The sequence below is a fragment of the Hipposideros armiger genome, unplaced genomic scaffold (assembly GCF_001890085.2).
Source record: "Hipposideros armiger isolate ML-2016 unplaced genomic scaffold, ASM189008v1 scaffold_360, whole genome shotgun sequence".
NCBI lineage: Eukaryota > Metazoa > Chordata > Mammalia > Chiroptera > Hipposideridae > Hipposideros > Hipposideros armiger.
The window spans coordinates 1203507-1219887 of NW_017731710.1; the positions used below are offsets into that span (position 1 = coordinate 1203507).

General features: G+C 37.2%; 1 protein-coding gene across 16 annotated transcripts in view; it reads right to left on the reverse strand.

Annotated features, from left to right (window-relative positions):
- PLEKHA5 (pleckstrin homology domain containing A5) overlaps positions 1–16381 on the reverse strand; it is a 221049-nt gene that overhangs the window by 29364 nt on the left and 175304 nt on the right. For 13 of the 16 annotated variants that reach the window (XM_019661741.1, XM_019661740.1, XM_019661738.1 and 10 more), the window contains 3 exons: positions 13726–13809; positions 10848–10967; positions 9958–10011 (listed from right to left, as the gene is read on the reverse strand). In XM_019661741.1, coding sequence (XP_019517286.1) covers positions 9958–10011; positions 10848–10967; positions 13726–13809 — 258 coding nt within the window. The remainder of the gene's footprint in view (positions 1–9957; positions 10012–10847; positions 10968–13725; positions 13810–16381) is intronic. The other 3 variants (XM_019661750.1, XM_019661751.1, XM_019661744.1) reach the window with 2 other exon arrangements.

Genomic DNA, 16381 nt, shown 5'->3' on the forward strand with positions numbered 1-16381 from the left:
TGTAAATACCAAATAAAACTGTATAAATATTATGCATTTTAGGAGGGGTGGGGAAATTTTGTTTTCATTTTTCTATCTTATTAGATAGGAAAATAACCAGTATGTAACCAGGAGTTGATAGTTCTCAAGTAACAAAGATCAGCAACTTGAAACAGAACTTCTCTAAGAACAATGCCATTAATGTTAAAGGAAGTCAAGACTGATTAAAGAAAAAAAAAAGAAAATTCATGAATACAAGGTATTCATCCTAACTGTGATTTGGGTAAGTCATTAAACCTGACTGAATGGGGATAAAGGTAACCAGCCCACATGCTGCAAAGGCTATGGATGAGAAGCAAGTGGGATGCTGTACATGACCGTGCAGAAAATGGTAAAGTGATACATAAGCTATTAGGATGGACAAGTGCACAATGTAGAGAATGGGAGTGCTTTTGAAGTATTTGGAAACAAGTGAGTCGCTGGATGGAAAAAAGGGTTAAAAGGGGAGGAAGTGTTTCACAGGCTGGGGGTGGTATAGGGCTCAAATGACACCCCAAAAGTGGCTTCACTTTGTAGTTAACAGGAAGTTTGTGAAATTTCCTAAATTAGATGAAAGACATAATGTGGCAGTTGCTTTTTGTACTGCCAAGATTTGGTAACTAAATGGTAATGAGCAGCTTAGTACATATAGGGTATCATGGTGGCGTTAATTATCCCGACTAAATACCATGCTGATTCTCCACCCTTAGAATGGTGGGATAGCAGGCAGGAGGCCAAGGATCTTGTCATCTTGGGTCCTTCCAGGTTGCTATTTGTTTTTCTTTTCATCCACTGATCAGACTGTAAAAGATTGGTGTCAGGCTGTCCTAGTCATAGCTGGAGGAGGAAACTTTCCTGGGGTCTCACTTTCCTGGGGGGCTTAAATTACTGAAAGTTCTAGGTGTAAACTATCAGCTAAGGCAAAGGTCCTGATCCTTCTCAAAGCCCAGCGAGCTCTTCCCCAAGGATGACGTGTTCAAGAAATGTTTATTACATCAACAAGGGTAAAAGTGACCAATATTTTGAACCATTTTTGCTTTTATTTTTTTGGTCAGGGAATTGAGGGATAAGATGACAACTCTAATTTTGGAACATGTTGGGGATGTTCTGAAGGCAGAACTTCCAAATGGAGATCTCCATAAGCAACTAGAAATACATAACTGAAACTGTAGAGAGGTGTTTTTGTGCCCCTCTCTACATCCTATGAGCCCCATCAACGGCTTGTGTATGGTGACCCATACATACATGAGCATCTATACCAGGGGTCAGCAGACTTTTGAAACGGAAGGGCCTCCAAGGGTCAGCAAACTGCAGCTCACGAGCCACAGGCTCTGAAGTAAAATTGAAAATAAAAATAAAACTATCATAGTTTTATTTATAAAAATTTTAAAGGAAATTATTCACATAATGGTGATTATGTAAAAATGTATTTATGGCTCTCGAATTATTTTTAAATTGTTGTGAGGGACAGGATTGGCTCTTCCAGGGGTCGGCAAACTTTTGAGACAGAACGTACCCAAAGAGTCACATATGGCTTGCGAGCCACAGTTTGCTGACCCCTGGTGGCTCTTCCGTTTCAAAAGTCTGCCGGCCCCTGGCCTACATGCTCATGTATGTATAACGTCAATGTGCTGGAGAGTTAGTCTCATGGGGCAACCCTTGGTCAACGGTGGATGAAAGCCAGTACAAATGCTTCCCTCTTCTATTGTTCACTTGTGTATTTCTGCAGTGTTTCTATTCATTTGACATAGTTGATCATATATTCCCCCTCCTTCCTTGCTCACTCTTTACTCCTGTCCTTTGGTATCACTTCCCAAAGGGAGCTTTCTGCAAACAAACCCTTATCAAGGAAGCTCACATCACAGGTTCTGCTTTCTGAGAGAAACCCGGGGGCTAGAGGTTAAGACTAACAAAGAGACAACTAGTAAAATGATGAGTAGATGAATGCTCAGATGAGGGAACACCAAGAAAAAGGAACATCTCCAGTTAGGGTTGAGATGGGTGAAAATAGTAGCAAAAAGGGACAGATTAATTACTGGTAAGAAACAGAACCACAATAATATATTGTAAGCACTGGATAGACCAAGAGATCAGGATAATGACACACATATTTTAAGTCTCTCCGCATTCTAAATTCTGATCTAGCCATTGTCCATTTATTTAGTCTTCTTAGAATTCTGTCATTATGATGTCATATTCTGCTTAAGAACTTTGTCATCTACTACTCCCTCACTACTTCTATGATCAAAGACTCAGAGGACGTGGGAGATGGAAAAAGAAAAGAGGGGAATGTGGTATGAGGGAAAGAGAGGATCACTCCTAATAGCAAGGCATAAGAAAACAGATACCGTATTTGCCGGCGTATAAGACGATTTTTTGGCCCTGAAAAATATGCCTCCAAGTGGGGGGTCGTCTTATACGCCAGGTACACTTCAGATAGACTGCCCATAGTGCTTGCCCCGTGCCATAGTGGCCTCCCGATGCCTGCCCACTTCATTCCACATACCGTTCAGGCATCAGCAGCGCTGCTGGGTGTATGCTCGGCTGTTATGCGATTTTGCTGTTATGCGATTTTACCACACTCGCAAAATCGCACACAGCCGACCATACACCCAGTATGATAGCGCAAAATCGCGAATCGCGATACCATACTGGGTGTATGGTCGGCTGTGTGCGATTTTGCGAGTGTGGTAAATTCGGGTTACCGTATATTTCTTTACATATGCATTGAAGATTCGCGATTTTGCGCTATCATGGTGCCTGTTAGAATGTTGAAGAGTTCGCACTTGCGCACTAGTGAGGTCCCAGGGAGATGCTGATGCAAGGGTGGACCAGACTGCTATAGTGACAGGGCGGGCAAACAGGGAGCAGGGACCAATCAAATCAGGCTTTGTATACAGCCAACAGCCAACCACAATAGTGCACCATTGTACAGTACAGCATAGAAAATGTCGACCAGTCAAACCCCTATCATCCCTATCATGGCACCAGCCAAAAGAAAGAAGTATGATGCAAATTTTAAACTGAAAGTTATAAACTTTGCTAAGGAAAATAATAATTGTGCTGCTGCAAGACAATATGGAGTAACAGAAAAGATGGTTCGGGACTGGAAATCAAATGAGAAAGCATTAAAGAGTATGCCAAGGGGTAAGTGTGCATTAAGAAGAGGCACCCCACACTGGCCAGAACTCGAAAAACATGTAGCAGACATGGTGGCTCAACATCGCCAAAACGGTTATGTGGTGACACGAAATACAATACGCTTGTTTGCACTTCAGTGGGCCAAATCAAATCTGATATTGTTTTACCTTTTATTTGGTGTGTGGAAGGTGTGCAGAAGAGGGGGTAGTCTTATACGGCGAGTATATAACAAACTCTGTATTTTGAGTGGAAATGTTAGGGGGTCTTATACGCCCAGTCGTCTTATACGCCGGCAAATACAGTAGTACCATGTGACTAGTTTGGGTTAGCAAGTGTTAAATAACATACGTTTAATTTTCTCGTTTCCTCAGTTTGCTTTTTCCAAATGCTTATTTTATATCCCCTAGAAACATTCTTTCTTGTAGCTCTCAATCATCCTTAAAAATAAGAGCTCCAGGACCCCTTGAAATATTAGAGAAAATGGGATCTTGCTTAATAGCTCACTAGAATGAAGTTGCTGAACTGACAAGAAACAATGAAAGCCATCAAGAAATCTTTTCAATCATCTTGTTAGCATTTCTTCTCTTATTGGAAAGCTCTCTTTCATGAACACAAAGAATAAAATTCACAAAGTACTCGTGGATTTTTACCTCGAATGATTTTCAGTACTAATTACATACATCCAGCTAATTGTTCCTTTTTGCATTTCCCTTGGCTTAAGTATGTTTAAAAGTGGCTAGAGCTGTCTCATAGTTTTCTCATTGTGGTTTCTTGAAAGGATATAGAAAGCATACTGATGAGGGATGTCCACAGCAACTAAGAACAGAATATCTGACTTCTTCCAAAAGTCACTAGTGATTTTAGCATACAGTTCATAAAATATTAATATTTATAAAAAAAGAATCCCATCATACAATCTGAACGCTACCACAAAACTTGCAAATTAGAAAGTTTAGCTTACTACTCTTCAAGGTGTTTTAGAAGTTAGTATTAAACAAAAGTGATTTTCTTATCCTTCCCACAAGCATTTGATACTCTAAAAAAATATACAGATAAAATTACAAGGATTTAGCTACTGACTCTTGCAAAATTTGAACATTTTCGTGTAACAAAGAACAGAATCAGTATGCTTAAGTGGTTTTTTTCTTTAATTGTACTATGGCAAACTGGTTTATCATGAGAATTTAAGGATAAGGTCCTTTAGCCACCTGGTACTAGAGAATTGAGAAAATTGATAGGAATGGAATAATTTCAAAATAAGAGTTGGAGCTGTCATCCCAGAGGAAAGGCCTTGACGTCTTGCTCCTTGACCCTTTGGAATGTTTGAATTGGGCAAAATAGTCTTTGGATTGGGCCTAGCCAAAACTGTATTCCAAACAACTATTTGTTAAGTTAATAGGAAAGCAGACATCCTGACTGTGAGAACTGAAAATTAAGGACATTCTTTAGAAGTTGCACCGCCACGTGGAGCTAAAGAATAACTTAGCTTATTAGCACCAATGGAAATTCCTTCCTTCTATTCCTGTAATTATTTCCTTTCCCTTTCTTATAAAAACCCCTTGCCTTTTCCCCGTAATCAAGACATAATTTGTGTTTCTGTCTGAATCTGTGCTCCCAGATTGCAATTCTTTTTTATCTCAAACAAATGCCTGTTTCCTCTCACTTTGGCATTTCATTTTTAGATTAACAGAATATACTATTTGATGTTATATTCAGAAATGACTTAAGTATGTGCTAGCTGGAGGGAGAGAAGCTCAGGAGAAGCAAGTGAGTTTCATTAATTATGGTAGCCGCGGCATACTCTTTTCCCAAAGAACTGTTGAGTACATGGGATACAGGCAATCCCCAACCTAAGTGTGGCTGGCTCAGGTGTGTCCCTTCCTTTCCCATTCTCACGCGGACATTTCTGATGTAATTAACTATAGTGACTCTTGAAGGGAGAGGGGTAAAGGCAGCATGTCATAATTTTAAGGGCAATTTGTGAAAGCACATTCAATGTTACAATATAATTTTACATTTAAAAGATGAAAAAAATACCTGCTGCAGTACCAATGCAAGTAAAGCTCAGATTTGTAAAAGTTATGTAACTCAATTTACTGTAGCAGGTATTGGCAAAGAGGGTGGGTGGCTACTGGAGTGGTATAATCATCAAGGGTGGTGGGACAGAGAAGAGGGTGGCTATATGCTTAGTTTACCCACAAGGGGGCAGCATGCTTACAAAAGGCCTGGGCAGCACGGCTCCAAGTTTCTAGATCCTTTGTCTATCCCAACTTGCTTATTTCTCTCTCAGCATCTCATTTTCTGTTATCGTTGCCTAACATGGAAAGCTGGCAAGAAGGTTTTAGGGAGAATGAAAAGGCAACATCATCTAAATTCCCGAAGAATTACTTTTCAATCACTAATAAGGAAAGTTAGAAAGAAAAAGCAAGCGAGGAGGAAAGAAACAAATGGAGGAAAGAGCGAATACAGAAGTGAGGAAAACAGATGAAGGGATTGGGAACCCATTCTAATTTCCCCATTGCTATTAATCCCCCCTTCATGACTGATCAAACCAACTTTTGCTCCACCTCTTGATCCATGGAGAGGACTTGCCCAATTCCACTCTTGCTCCTGGTCTAGTTTCTAAAACCCCAACTTCATTCCCTTGCTCAAACCAACCAGTCCTGGTTCAGGTTACAGTAGCCAAGCATTAGACATTGGTGGAAATCCTTATAAGTGACAAGATTAAGGAACTTGAAGTCCCTATTTCTATTGCTGAAGAAGATGGATGTATGTGTTCCTAAGATCCTGGGTTGGCACTCTGAATACATTTTCTGAGAGATGTTTTCATTAACACAGTTAGGGTGTATGACATCATTAGTCCTGTTTTCAGGTCTATTACTGGGCTAAACACGGTCATTTATGGGCTGGGTTGGGAATTTAACCACCAGGGTACTATTAAAAACACTTAATAACAAGTAGGGCACAGGAAACAAAACAACCTTGTCTGTGTCTTACAGCTGAATATCAGACTGTTGACTACAATATGCTTCTATGGAAACCTGATATTTCAGGTTCAATGATTTACATTTGGCTCTATGGAGACATCAGGGACTCCAATTCATCAAACACTTGTTCAGCAGGGCCACAGAGCTCTAAAACTCACACTCAATCTGCCCTATTTTGGAAAGAAAATACATCAAGATATTCTCTCTTCCCTCACTTTCAAAAAACTGCAACAGGACACTTCATTCTTCTTCAGAGGAGATATCATTATAAGTACTAATAATCTTGAATTTATTTCCAGCTTCCTTTGTAGTACAGAGCCATTGCAAAATATTACTTATGACTTTCTCCCCTCTCTCTTCTGTATTGTTAGGCAGGTGAATAAACGAGAAAAAAGCTAATAAATGTTAAATCCATTTCATAGGTATACTTTAGGATGATGTTAGCAAGTTTCACTTAAACTGTAAAAAGTTCCTCTAATATTCAAGTGATAACTAGGTTGAATGAGAATAAGTTACTGCTATATTATGTATTTATTCATTTTTTAAATAGAACCTGGATGGGGTACATAAAGTATACAGTTAGGATTGCTGTATGTTCACAGGTTATACTTTGGGACTATGTTATCTTAAAATTCAGAAAAATAACAAATAAACCTACGCTAGTCTTATTAAATGTAGGCTTTGGATAGTCCACTAACTGAGCTATATAAAAGCATAAATGAACTTTAATAGTCTACTTCAAAAAAAAAAAGTCTGTCATACAGTTAGCACAGCTTTTGTCATTTAAAAAGAAAACACTTTGGTACATGACTCATCTTCCTAATGGTGCTAATTAGAAATCAAAGTATATTGCTCAAGCTATAGGCACCAGAAATCACGATTTTTGGATTGATTGTGTGATACGTAAATCTTCAGAATTTCACATAAGGAGCTTTCTTTTCTTTTCTTTATTTTTGTTATAAGTATTCTGGTAATATCAGAAATGAATTTACCTCTGAAGCAACTCAGAGACTATCCTTTGGTTTTATTTTTCATGAGTAGTGATAGAGGTTAAAGAATTTAAATCAATTAAAAATTTTCTTTCGATGATGGTGATACCTCAACCAAGGACAGGCGGAAGACTCCACTTTATTGCTGGCCTTAGGTTATTCTGATGATTTATTAGAGCAAGCAGAGATAAGAGTTGAAAGTGATTATCAATTAGTACATGTTCATTTGGTATAAAAAATATGACCAGAGCCTTTACCTTTAAGATTTTAAAATCAACTTTCCAATTTGTAGTTATATAAAACTGATGAATCAATTTATAAACCCAGGCAACCAATAATGCCTAGAAGATTAACAGACCTGGTAATCTAAAATAGGTCACTGGCAGTAACAAGATTAAAAGCTGGAAATGTTTGCGCTGAATAAAAACTTTCACTAAAATTCAAAATTATTAAGAATTCCTTTTATATAACTTAGTACCCTTACGACTGAAAATAAAATATAGGACAGTTCAAAAGTAAATATTTTATTTATATTAAATGCAATTATTTGAAACCATAAAAATTTTTGATTTATTTAAAGAGGGATTTTCTTTAGGAAATCCTAAGGATATATATTATATATATATATACACACATACACACACACACACACACATACATTTAGACATATCTGAGTTTATGGGCAAAGTCCCCACCATGTTTTTATATACTAATTATTCTCTAAAAACGGCCCAATTTTTGCCTTCTGATCAGCACGGGAGTTTGGACCTGCTCCGTTTTTGACGTGGGCCGCTTCACTCCTCCTTAGGCAATCTGGTGGTTCTCCGCTCCAGGGAGGTCACCATATTGATGCCAAATTTAGAGTGGACATCCTATGGGCATAGCGCACTGAAGTCCAGAATGCCTGGGCTCAAGCGATCCTCCTGCCTCTGCCTCCCGAGTGGTAGGGACTACAGGCGCGAGCCCCAAACCCGGCAATTTTAGCTTTCTGAAAAAGTCTTATTTCAAAACAAATTAGCATTCAAGCAATCAAATTCTGTAATTTTTTCCACTATCACAGAATTTGAAAATTGAGATACTATATATTATTTTTGGATCTAACATAAGAGAAAGAGAATTATTAGAAAACCTCTGTTGACATGTTGAGAGAATGGAGAGAATCAATAAAAAGTTGGAGATTTTTTTCCGAAGCCACCTGTGGGACCCCTAGCATGATGCATCAGGAAAGGCTCAGAACAGTATGCTTCCAGAGGAGTTATGGGAACAAAATATAAACCTTAACTGTGATCTGGGTCTCCTAGGTAAAGGGAAGGAACTGATTTCGACCCAGGAAAGAGAGTAGAGAAGCATCTTAGCAACTATAGTTGTATTTTCGATATATGTCTTCCCCTAAGATTTTCTGAAGTTCTATGTCTCTGCAATTCCAGTTTTGATCATTGAGGTGCGTAATAAATTACAGGAAACCACAAGGTTTATTTCCAGAGGTACTACATAACTTCAGATTCACTTTTATATCAGTTTTTTAAATCTAATTTTTGTAATATCCTATTGTTTTCTAGAACTATCTCTAGCTTTATAGACAAAAAGCTTTTAAGAAAGTTATTTTCTATGTATCTGACCAGTTTTCTGGGAGTGTGAAATTTTGAGGGAAGGCTTTTTTACTATTTTATTGACTAATGGGTCTTTATTAGGCTGCTTTCAAAGTGTATGATATACACTGTGGTGGTTAAATTTCAATAGCACCGGTCTCTGGAGTGAAGGTCTGAATTTGGATTCATGAAATGCTGATTTTTAAAGCATTCCAAGGGGCAAAATCATGAAGAAAACATTTTGTGGGAAAATACATAAATTTTTTGTTAACCAACATGTATTTTTTTTAATTCAAAGAAAAAAATGATTTAACATCTTTTAAAGGGTTATCCTAACATAAAATCCCTCTTTAAACATAAATAATTTAAAGCAGTACATTATTTTGGTTCAAACAGGCAAATATAAATATGCAAACATTTGTCTTACTTTCCAGAGTAACCGCTTTCATTTGATAAAATATTCAAATTTGAACATTTTAAAACAAGCTAAAACAAGTTTTAGCTTAATTTATATTAAAAAAATGTACTTTACTCCATTAGAAATTCTATGTCGAAGAACATATCAAAAATTCTCAACAAATTAAAATTAAATATTAATAGAGAATTTCACAAACACTAAAATAGAGGAGTGTCAGTTCTTATTTGCAAACTGCCACTCATACTTCTGAACCTTCACCTGAACCAATCACACTCTTTGCCACCACAGAGTTAATGCGAGGAGCTGTAGGTCACTGTAAAACTGACTCTACATAGCTTAGCAAAGACCAAATACTGGAAGGAGGCGATGAACAAGGAATAAGGACACACAATTAAAAATTATCTTCAGGACATATTTCACCCATCTTTAAACTCCGCTTTGGGAATACAGGGCACACACTACCCCTTCCCTCCTGGCCTTCCAACAAGGCATTCACAGCTTGGTGTCTATTTAAGCAGGTCAACGCCAAGCTGAGATAAGCCTGCACAAATAGGAGTTTTCTTGGGATAAGAAAGAAGTCTAGAGAATTCAGGCTCTCCATGTCAAGTGACCCAGCATTTGTATCCCCCCCTCAGCCCTACAACTGTCTTTCTGCCCAATTATGTATCACCTGGTTTTCTTATCCTGTGACTTGTAAAAGTCATGCTATGAACTCTGAAAAATGATGACTGAAAAATCTGAGTAGCCTGAAAAACTGTACTACATTTAAAGAGTTCTATTAGATATTATATGTAAGAAAATTCTACAAATCCCACCTGATGATCCAAATATATGGTGTTCCTTTGAAGATGATGTGAAAGAATTTCATTCTAGTAGGCATCAATCAAGAAACAAAGGAGCAGAGAAAGAAGGTGCAGATTTCATGAAAAGATCAATTTTGAAATAAGAAAAACAGGTAATTTACCACAACCTATTATATCACAGTACATGACAACTTTCACACACATGCTCCCCTGTAATCGGTTCACACGACATATATAAATTATTGTAAAATTACACTTAGTTTTATAAGATATTAAATAGACATGCATATAAACTGAAATATTAAGCAGAACAATCCTTTAAATGGCTTTAGCGGACTCAATGTTAGAAGCTTTACAGATTAATTCTTTTTTGCAATAAGGTATTACTTCTTTGGATATTTCTCATATAATCAGAGGCTATTAAACCCTTTGAGAAATGTTTACATTCGTTCAGTCTCTTTAATCAAGAATAAAGGAAATATCTTAAAATTAATCTTTGACATTTAATAGGTAGTATTATTAAAACTATAATCAATTTTCAGTTTATTGCTTTATGGGAAATTGTAGGACTTTTCAGTATCGGTTTCACCAGATGTGGAAGTTACAGTACTTGGTACATGACAACATTATTTTGAAGGCTGTATGCATTTCCTTCCTCATAACCAAAAGTTGGCAGGTGAATGGGTGGGTGGAAGGCTAAGGAGAAATGCATCCTACCTGTATTTTCCTTTAATCATGTATCCACAAGTGTATTCTCAAAGGGTCAATAGGAGATCCTAAAGTTGTTGCAATGATGGTATGGGCTCATGCTTGACACTAATGGCACTGATCAAGCTGATTAATGAGCGGCTCGAAATAAATGACAATGGCAGATGACACAGACAAATCTCTTCATAGCTGACCTTTGGGCTGTGGGCCTCAAGCTTTAGCTGCATGAGCTGTGCTAACGTATGCTCCCGGATACTACTCAGTTCAGCTTGCTGCCGTCTCAGCTTTATGAGCAGCAGCGTAAGCTCCTCTGGCTGAAGGAGTACAATTTAAGAATCCAAACAGTGGAAAACAGATTAATTGTTGTCTTAAGTGACAGATATTAAACCAAGATTTCTTGGCAAGTTTTCTCTTATGGTTGACATCAAACATAGTGCCTAGGCACTATGATGATAGGTCCTACATAAATGCATAGATATCTAGAGAAATAGAAGGAACAGTGTTACTTCAAAAGATACAGCAAAACCACAGTAATTAAGGCATTTTCTCAGAACTCATGAGAGAAATTTAAATGTTAATCATAAAAAAACACAATGCCAAAACAAAAAAACAATGAATAACAAAGGTTTGTACATGAGAGGTATTAAGAGATATTTTAATAAGATGTTTAAGAAAAATGACACCCAAGACTTTAATACCAACAGAACATACTGGCATGTCCAACAATCTACAGAGCCGAAGGTAAATAAAAAGAATTAAAATCCATGTGAAACTTGGATGGTATCTTTACATCATTAAACTCAGTACCTGGAATCTATTAATTGCTTCTTAGCTATATTTTTAAATGCCACTGTCAGCACTTTCGTAGGATATTTTATACGACCAAAAGACCAGTTTTGACTTTTTAAGAAAAAAAAAGAATGCATCTACTACACACAGAAAGTTTCCATGGGTGCATACACCTCCTTCCACATTCTGGGAAAGCACAGAACCTTCTGGCTCCTGACTGGTTAGTATAGTCTCTAAGGGGAAGAGAATTTCACAGGTAGAGAGAATTCCTGAACAGGCCACTCTGATACATTTTTCTTCGTTAGGAATGCAGTGAAGTATGGACGTTGGCAGTGTTCTAGGCCATAAAATATTACTTGGTGTTTCTCTGAGCTTTGTTATGATTAAAAACTGCAGACAGGCCAGAGGGAGGCTCTCCTCACTTAGGGCTACAGCGTGCTCTTTAAAACTTCCAGCTAAAAAGCATTCCTGAGACATGTTTTGTCTATACCATAGCATTACACTAGCTCTCTTCTGTTCTGCTCACGTGCTGTTGCCCTTTTTTCCCCCCCAGTACAATTTTGTTTTAGGGACAGAAATAATTTTTAACTGTTATTTGAGAGTGCCGAATCCTAACCACTAGACCACCAGGGAACCTTTTAACCATTATTTGAAATTATATTAAAAACTTTGGCCTTCAGGTGAGAAAAAAAAATGTCAAGACATAAATCACAGTTATTACTGGATTCTTTAGATAACACTGAGCATCTATATAGATGTGACAAGAATCTTTTAAATAGTCAAAAGAATGTGTGTATGACCTGAAGACATTTCCTAACAGAAAAAGAATGGCTGCTTTTGATCTGATGCCAGCCACATCTTGTGACCTCATCACTGTGGGACAGTCCATGTCTCATGATCATCATATCAAGTTCTTGAGTTCTGTCCAGGGAGAAGGCAGGGTGGGGTAAGGAATTTAGATATTCTAAGACCAAGAGTGATATCTGACAGAAATACCAAACGAGAAAGTCTTGAAACTCTGGTTTATTATTTATGGAATTAAAGAAGTAAAAAAGTTTTTCAAAAGCGTGAAAAATTCAATAAGTTTATATTTAAAATTTGAAGCAAAATAAAAAGAGGCACGTTTGACCCTTTCTCTCCCCCAGCCCCACCCAAAAAAGTAGGAGATGGTAAATTCATTTTATCTTAAATATCCACTAGAGGGAGCAAGGCAGAAGAGAAAATTTCATAGTATGGTATTTAGCATTATCTTATGAATAATGTCTGTTTCTTTGTCAGATCAACAGCCTAAAAATTTTAAATTCCAACTTTTAAAAGTTTTTAGTTTTAGTCAAGCAGTGTTTGTAACCTTTAATAAATAAGTCACAAGTAGTTTTAAGCCAGGAAATCTTCCTTATATCTAAGCGTGTAAAAGACGAAAAATGAAATAAAAGAATGTCTGCAAAATACATATAAGATGAACTATTTTTTTTTATTACTGCGAGAAGAGTGTTTTTTTAAGCAAGGAAAAACTACATCTGTCCTCAAATCACATCTTCACAGAAAGTGAAACTACCTACTGACATTAAAGCCTAGTTTCCCTGACAAAAGAATGCCATTAAAATAAAAGGAAGTGGGCCGGCCAAGCGGCCCAGTTGGTTAAGAGCTCGCACCAACAGCAGTTCGATTCCCAGCCCAAGCTGAGTAAATAAATAAAATGAAGTGATGAAAGGTCATTTTTTCTCTTTAATTTGAAGAATAACAGTGTCCTGGTAATATAACTCCCTCCCAATTTGACCACAACACTGAGAATGAAATTATAATGGTTAAGTGTTTTTATAGTCTCTCTTTTTCTGCATAAATATGTAAATCAGTTTCTTTTCCACTCTAAAGTAGTTAATCTAAGAATCCACCGGAAAAACTTCTTAATAGGATTGTAGCTTGACTATACTTGGTTGCTTGCTGGATTTGTTCTGCTGATAACTACTCCAACTTCTGTTTTAAGAATGACGGAATTCACATCCAATGAAGTAAAGAAACACACCCAGGTTATACAATAAACCTTGAAAATATAATCTTATATTTAGGCAATCAGATATTTAGGGAGATGTATCCAATAAGATTCTAAAATGGCTACATGATTCCAAATTATTCTGATGAGCATCTCTTCCACAAAAACAGTAATGGTTTTTCTTTGCGGGGCACTGCTCTAAAAATTCAAACTTAAGAGCTATGTCAGATATGTGCTATCATGTGTAGCACATAAATAAAACATGGTATGGTAAATAAAGGTATCGCACTCACCGTTTTGCCTTGGAGGTTCTGGGGATTAACAGACTGTAAAGTTAGGCCAGCTGGCATTGACCTCCTGTCAGGCACATAAACATGCTAGGAAAATAAAAAAACAATACAAATTGTGTGGTCAACGTCAGTGATGACAAATCTTAAATTCAGACTGTAAAATACCATTTAAAAATTGCTGTTAGTGCTTATGAAAGAAGGTAGATGCTAAAACTTCTTGATGGGAATACAGATGCTGATGAACTGAGTAACTCGATATAGTCTGGCTCAGTGGCTCTGAAACTTATTGGTCTCAGGACCCCTGTGTATTCTTAAAAAGAAAATTTAGTGACTAGAGTGGTATTGTTTGACAGTTTTGCAAATCTCTAATGCTTTGGCTAGATTTCATATCTGCTTCTGTATTCAATCCATTGTGATAATCTCTTTTAGTGGAAGTACATGAAGAAAATCCACCCTCGATAAATACACTGATAAGGAAAGAACTTTAATAGCTTTTTTGGATAATTGTAGATATCCATCTTTTATATTGCACCAAAGCTCAAAAAGTGGTATTTTCTCAGAGGTTAGTTGCAAAAGGGTATCTGTAACCATATCGATGAACGTTTTACAGCAGCATTTATTAGTGTACTTGCGCTTTAAGTGATTCTATATTATCGAACATCGTCCATGTGGAAAGTATTGGTTCAGTGAATCATGCAGATGTTCGCAATGTTGACACAGATCAATATACAATATTAGTAACTCACATTTTAATACCACCGCTGATCTTTAAGCACTGGAAAGCTGTCAAGCTCACTGTGGCAGAAACAAGATTTTCAAAATTCTCATTTGTGCTCGGAGACTCAAATGTTGTAATCAGCGACAAATACTGTCAGCTCTTTTCCTTGAAGTGACAGGCTAACATTTCACTTTGAGATGTGTCTGTCAGATACCAAGTCTGAACAACTATAGTTTGTCTGTCACTCGTACTTTCAAGTAAAAATGGTGTTTCAGGAAAAAAGCAGCTAGTTCAGCTTGCAACTCAAATACTCATGCGAGTGTTTTTCTGGGAGACAACCACTAGTACTTTAGTATGCAATAGAAATGCTTGAAGTATATTTCCCATGCCATCACACAGAATAGTAAAATGATAAAAATATCCTTTACTGTTTCATCAAAGGGATTCTTAAGTGAAACTGCTCCTTTTAAGTGAAAGTGTTCCTTTACTTATTTTTATTGCAAGTATGTGGCAGTGAAGCACACAATGACTTCTAGCACGGTTTGAAGCCACTCCTTTGATTTATGCTAAGGTACCGGTGCTTTTATACCCCATTGCTTTTGCACTATTAGAAAATGGTAACACAAGAAATAATACCTCTTTATTGTTGTTGTTGTTATTATTATAAAAATGGCTTTGAGCTTACTAACAGACTCCCTGAAAGCATCATGGGGACTCTCAGAGATGCCCCCCAGGAAGTCCATGGACCATACTCTGAGAATCACTGATCACATCAAGATGATAAGACAGTTTGAAAGAAAAATTTGGCAGTGTTGGGGAAGTTTTTTGGAAGGAGGAGTTAAAACAGGAGCTTGACAGAGAACATATATTCATCTCATATTTATTGTTGAAACAGATAAATTTTGGCCAATATGAAAAATACTAATAACCATGAGAACATCTTTCAACCACACACTACAAAGATGTATTTGATCAGATTTCTCTTGAATATTGTTACTATGTTTATCAAACACGATTTAGCCTTTGGATGTACAAACAGCAATGAACTTTGTTACAAGAAAGTTCAAAGTGAGCCACCCCTCCAAAAGAAAATTATTGGTTGAAAAATCAAGCAAATGCTTTACACGATGATGTAAGTGAAGGATTCAGCCTGTCACAAGGTTAAGAACAAGTGCATGTGGTAATGGTATAAAGCAAGAAATTCTTTGGAATTAAAAAGAAAATGACGGGACAATTCCTTTTCACTTTCGAATAGACATTAGAGAGCTGGCTGTATACACAGGTGTCTGATCAAAACAACCACTTTGGCATGATGAAAAGCTGACTGATACAAAGCACTGGGAATTCACTTCCAATAACCTACTAAGCAACACTTAAACTAAATTAAGGTACACATTAAAACATGATCTCTAAGGGACCAGCCGAGTGGCTCAGTTGGTTAAGAGCACGCTCAAGAGTGCGATCTCTGAACAACTAGCGGTTTGATTCCTGGCCCAGCCCGAGCTGAGCTGCCGCTGAGCTGCCAACAGGTGGCAGGATGGCTCAGGTAAAAAACAAACAACCACGATCTCTCTCTGAACCTTAATTTGTTAAAAGTATATATACCAGTAAGCATTGTCACTCTAATATTAAATCGGGTATCTAAGAAGATATTTCAATATGCCATATATTCAGCTGGTTAGAAGATGAGGCAGGTATTTCTATCTTAGTCAAGAACAGGATGAGCTTAATGCAAGACTGCAGGTATGCTAGAAAGGGCAGATGTAGAATTTGCAAGTGAATGAAGAGCCAAAAACAATTGCATGTGGCCTTAACCTGCATGGAAAGCTGATGAGATATGCTATGAAGCAGAGAAGAATGTATAATGCCATCTACTCAAAAGAACCGTTCCTGTGCTCCTTAGAGATGAAGCATCGCAAGCTCAGGTATTATACATGAGAT